Genomic DNA, 6,036 nt, shown 5'->3' on the forward strand with positions numbered 1-6,036 from the left:
AATCTCAAATGTCATTTGTGTAATCTCTAAAAACCCCTAAATACATTTCAAACGTTTTTTCAGTAAAATTTTATATTTTATCTGTTTTTTCTACCCTAACTCTATAGGTCAAATTCACCGATCTTGTAATCACAAAAAAAAAAGAAAAAGAAATAAGTCTAAAATTACCTTTTTTTCTTTCTTTCTAGAATGGCTTCAAATTGTAACATGAAACTACATTTGTTTATTCGTTATTCTAAAATTTGTCTATTCTGAAAGTGCCTATCCATGAAAAACTTTCGTTTGTCCATTAACTTAATATGTATCTTTTTTCACTCTTTGTCCATTGTGATTTTTACAATCTTGCTTGAATTCTTAATTGGTATTTAGGTCTATTCTTGTGTGTACAGGGAACAATCAGGTACTTTAGGACTTGTTCCTTTACGGCTGTTAATATTGTAGTGCGCTAAAATACTATGTTTATTACTACATGAAGGTCGTGGCTTGTACCCTGAGCACGAGTACAACATCTGACCCCTTCCAAGGCCGTAGTATACTGAATTTCACTTTGTAAAGTTACAAGTTTACCTGCTAGCAGTAAATGACTTATAATATTAATGGACAAATGAAGCCCCTCCAGTAGCACAACGGTATGTCTGCAGACTTACAACGCTAGACTCCGGGTTTCGATACCCGTGGTGGGCAGAGCACAGACAGCCCACTGTGTAGCTTTGTGCTTAATTACAAACAGATAAATGAAAAAAATCATGGACAGGCATTTTTCAAAATAGACAGTTTTGAGGAATCTGGCCATTCAAATGGACAGTCAACGACTCCGATCTGTTCATAAGTCCATTAAACATTGTAACAGGTTTCGGTTTCCCACCAATTTAACAATATGTTCATACGAAAAAAGAGCAGAGTGCATGATGAAGACCAATGATTTTCCTGACATCTTTGGGAATTGGGGATTATAGCTCGCAGTACCTCCATAGAGTCTTAAATCTCCATTAGGTGTAGGATTTCCTCGCAAAGGGAAGATGACGTAATGAAATTTATATAACAAGTTGTTTTTAAATTTTAATAATGATTATTTTCTCAGATTTTAGAAAATCCAAAAACATTGAAAAATATGTTGCATATTGAGGGTACTTTGCAATGAAAAGGGCGGGGTTCGAACTCCCCGAACCCCACTACTGACCCCACTAAAGACGTGACGTAGCTCTCGCATGCTAGACAGCTTTGGTCATTTTTGTGTAACTGTAGTTCTAGTCGCTCAACAATATTCTATTTAAGGGATCATCTGAAATTGTGTATATGTCTCAGTAACGTTTTTTCTGTAATAAATCTAGGCCTATCACAAATTATTAGGACCGCATGTGTTTTCAGATTTGCTTTAAAAAGTTGAACCCATTGTTGATGCAGGAATGCGTATATTTTCTAATGCATGTTTTTTTAGCGTGGTGGGCCTGGAGCTGCAGTTCCACCAGACCCCCCGCCTTAATCTAGCCCTGATTATGGAGGGAATAGGGTGACTATATATATCCCACTATCTTGGGAGGATGTGTTTCATGTGCTGTGAAAGTTAAAGTATCTTGATAAGAACTATATTATAATTTGTTTTTTAACAGTGGTTACACAAAGCGAAAGATCACTTCTTAAACTACTTCTAACATCTTCAGTTTGATAAATGACCCATACATTTGCACAATAACTTATTACCAACTTATGTGTCTGGGCAGTTTACAAGTGTTCATCAGATGCTATTTTAAATCTGGTAGTATGTATGTGCATAAACAAAGTTTAGACAAATTGAATGATTTAAGTGCCGTTTGATTAACTGGTAAGGTGTAGCTCATAGACAAAGGGGGGGGGGGTATACAAACCCTCTTTGGGAACACCCTTCCCCTCTGGTAGGTACTGTGAAAAGTTAAATTCCTGAGTTTTATTTGTTGGTTATCACCATTCAAAGACCGAAACAGTTGATATTTCTGGGGTTTTATTTGAGCTTTAAAGTCATGTACTCATGCTATTGTGATAGGTCATTTTAATTTTTCTCTTGAGTCACCCTATGGTAAATACTGTGTTAGTGTACATTCTTCTATTTTACCAGCTTATTAAGGTCACCCTAAATGGTTACTGTGGTGTGTTATATTATTGAGTTTTATCTACTGTTTACGGTTATTCTAAGGTGGGTACTGTTGCAGGTTACATTATTGGGTTTTTATCTACTGTTTACTGTTATTCTAAGGTGGGTACTGTGGCAGGTTACATTATTGGGTTTTTATCTACTGTTTACTGTTACTCTAAGGTGAGTACTGTGGCAGGTTACATTATTGGGTTTTTATCTACTGTTTACTGTCACTCTAAGGGGGTACTGTGGTAGGTTATGTTCTTGGGTTTTTATCTACTGTTTACTGTTATTCTAAGATGGGTACTGTGGCAGGTTACATTATTGGGTTTTTATCTACTGTTTACTGTTATTCTAAGATGGGTACTGTGGCAGGCTACATTCTTGGGTTTTTATCTATTGTTTACTGTTATTCTAAGGTGGGTACTGTGGCAGGCTACATTCTTGGGTTTTTATCTATTGTTTACTGTTATTCTAAGGTGGGTACTGTGGCAGGTTACATTATTGGGTTTTTATCTACTGTTTACTGTTACTCTAAGGTGAGTACTGTGGCAGGTTACATTATTGGGTTTTTATCTACTGTTTACTGTTATTCTAAGGTGGGTACTGTGGCAGGCTACATTCTTGGGTTTTTATCTATTGTTTACTGTTATTCTAAGGTGGGTACTGTGGCAGGTTACATTCTTGGGTTTTTAATCTACTGTTTAAAGTCGTTATTGAAGTAGGTTACATACTTGAGTTTTATTTACTGTTAACATGTTCACTGGAGCGTGTCCACTGGGGTAGCATGGGGACAAACCTGTCATTGGAGAACTGTGTGCCTCAACAGCCCCCCATTTGAAATATAGTCTGTTAAGGTTTTCAGATTCTCTACTTTGTGACTCCTACTGACATAAGATTGTTAATTTTTTTCTGCCTCCATACTAGTTCTTTGCCACCTTATCCCCCCCAAAAGAATAATAAATCCTAGAAGTACCACTGAATGATACTAAGGTGGGTACTGTGGTAGGTGACATTTTTTGTTTATCTAATGTTCACAGTGCATAATTTAGATATTATATGAGGTTGTAATCTTGGATTTTATTTACTGTTTACAGTTTGCAATCTTGGTATTGTAGTAGGTTATATCTTGGGTTTCATCTGCTGTTTACAGTCTGCAATTTAGATATTGTAGTAGGTTATATTCTTGAATTTTATTTGCTGTTTACATCTGCTATAAGCTGGTGACTGTGTGGGTTATAATTTTGGGTTATATCTGGTGTTTACAGTCTCTGCAATCTAGATAATCATAGTAGGTTATATTCTTGGGTATTACCAACTGCTTACAATCACCCTAAGCTAGGTACAGTGTTTTTTAAATAGGGTTAAGGGAACCTTCAGTTAACAAAAGAACAATGTTACCTGTAATCTTTCAGTAAAATATAAAGAACTGGTGTTCTACTGTGAGCAGATTTTGAATTTAAGGTTAACAACTTAGTAGAGAACTACTGTTTTTAATATTGTTAAACTTGTTTTTTACACTTGTTCTTTACTTTTATTATGGATATGATTTTTCTTCTATTAAGCTTATTACAATTAGTTCCATTTTCATTTTTGATTAAGTTAAATGTTGCTTGGTGAATGTTAAAACCTTTTATAATATTTTGTATTTCCTTCTTAAGTAATATGATGTTCTTCTATATTTCAGATTTACAGTGTTGAGTTTTCATAGTATGGAAGGGTAGAGGACAACATTGTAAATTTCCAGAACAATACAGTTTTTTTTACAACTGTTTACAAAAATTATTTTCAATGCTATAATATTGCATGTTATTATGCATCAATAGTTTTATCACTTCTCTTGCAGATTCTGGTTAAGAGTATGTTGAAGAAACACTCCTTTGGAAATCCATTCAAAGACAATCCGTACCTGTATCGGCACCAGTTTCTTAGAACTGGACGTTCCAACTCTGCACCATCCTCATATGAGCTTTATATGGATAGGTAAGCAAAACTACATACAGTTTTAAGCTTGTCTCATATGTAGTTAAGACTTATGAACTTCTGTTAAAATGGATTATTGATTAAAACTAGTTTTATCACTCTGAAGAGAAAAAATGGCTGGTTCTTAAAAACCTATAAAAATTTCACTTGCAGTATTACTATAGGAGGGTTTTTTCTCTTATATACAACTAATATTTGCCCTATCCAGCTTTGTTAGAGAGACATGTGAAATATTAGAACTATCTGTTCTATTTTTAATAATTTTTTGTTTGTGTCTGCAGAAAAGTTTCTGTAGAGTGTACACTTCCAGCTCTTCAAGAGATTAGTCCAGTGAGACCTGGTGATAAAATTGTTGAAAATTCTGTTCATGAAACTAGACCTGGTGACAGAATATTAAATAACACATCAATATTTCATCAAGAAACTAACCACAATAGATTGGTTAATGAAGATGCAAGCAACTCCTTTCAGGAGAATACTTTTATCAATGAAACTGTAAAAGATGAACTTGGAAAAATTAAAGATTCTGGATTATATTGACAAGTCCCTTTCACCTTGCAGACCAGTCATCAGTGCAAAGGCTATCCTCCCCTCTTCTTGAAGATGCAAATTTATAGAAGTTTGTTCAAAGAATAAAAAATGTCAAATTTGAAACACACACAAAAAGAAAAAAAAAGAGTGAGATTTGATAATAGAAATGAAAAGAAATAGATGTGTGATGGAAAGTTCGTGCCTAAATCACCCATTCTGCCTTTCCTATCATGCATGTCAGGATTGCTACAGGTTAGTCAAGTTTGTGGTTTGCAAGGCTGAACAAAGATGAAGCAAACTTTGCATGATATGCATGCACTTCAACTAGAATGTCTCAGCTCAACATTTTGCTAGCTGTCACCACCTCTTAAAATTTTAAGGAATTTATATTTTGGTTTTAAGAAATTATTTTCTATATTTGCACCTCCGAAGTAATTACAATTATTAAGAAGTGACAAAGAGCTTAATACTGTAATTTAGAGTAATAGATATCTTTTAATAATTTTGGGTAAATTACCAAAAACCAGTTAGATGTTCACACTTTAGTGGGACAGTCAGATGTTTATAATGTACTGGAACACTTAGATGTTCAAACTATAGTGTGACAGGTGTCTACAATGTAGTGGGACAAGTGTTTACAGTGTAATAAGACTGGTGTTCATACTGTAGTAGGACAGCTAAGTATTCATAGTATAATGAGAGACAGTTAGATGTTCACACTTTAGTGGGACAGTCAGATGTTTATAATGTACTGGAACACTTAGATGTTCAAACTATAGTGTGATAGGTGTCTACAATGTAGTGGGACAAGTGTTTACAGTGTAATAAGACTGGTGTTCATACTGTAGTAGGACAGCTAAGTATTCATAGTATAATGAGAGACAGTTAGGTGTTCACAGTTTAGTGGAATAGTTAAATGTTCACACCGTAATAGGACAGTTGCTTACAGTGTAACAGAGCAGGTACTTGCATGTACAGGGATAGTTAGGTGTTCCAAGTATTGTGAAATAGGGGTAGACAGTGTGTTGTATATTCAGGTGTTCACAGTGTAGTGAGACTGTGATATGCTCACAGTGTAGTGAGACCATGACGTGCTCACAGTCTAATGAGACTGTGATGTGCTCATGGTCTACTGAAACGGTGACATGCTCACAGTGTAATGAGACTGTGAGGTGTTCATGATGTACTGGGACATTTAAATGTTCACACTATAAAGGGACACAGGTTACCAGTGTATTGGAACAGGTATTAGTAATATATACAGAAACAATTAGTTGTTCACACTATAGTGGAACAAGGGTTCCCAGTGTATTGGAATAGGCATTAGTAACATACAAGAACAATTAGTTGTAAACACTAGTGGAACAGGGGTTAGCAGTGTATTGGAACAGAAATGAATAATATACAAGGAC

At 35.0% G+C, this 6,036-nt stretch overlaps 1 protein-coding gene across 1 annotated transcript in view; it reads left to right on the forward strand.

Moving 5' to 3' along the window:
- LOC106467858 (calcium/calmodulin-dependent protein kinase kinase 2-like) overlaps positions 1-6,030 on the forward strand; it is a 78,218-nt gene extending 72,188 nt beyond the window's left edge. Inside the window, exons 17-18 of the mRNA XM_013928238.2 lie at positions 3,957-4,093; positions 4,375-6,030. Coding sequence (XP_013783692.2) covers positions 3,957-4,093; positions 4,375-4,633 — 396 coding nt within the window. The 3' untranslated portion in view covers positions 4,634-6,030. The remainder of the gene's footprint in view (positions 1-3,956; positions 4,094-4,374) is intronic.
- The last annotated feature ends 6 nt before the right edge of the window (positions 6,031-6,036 follow it).

Source organism: Limulus polyphemus, unplaced genomic scaffold (assembly GCF_000517525.1).
Source record: "Limulus polyphemus unplaced genomic scaffold, Limulus_polyphemus-2.1.2 Scaffold2767, whole genome shotgun sequence".
In the NCBI taxonomy this organism is placed as follows: Eukaryota; Metazoa; Arthropoda; class Merostomata; order Xiphosura; family Limulidae; genus Limulus; species Limulus polyphemus.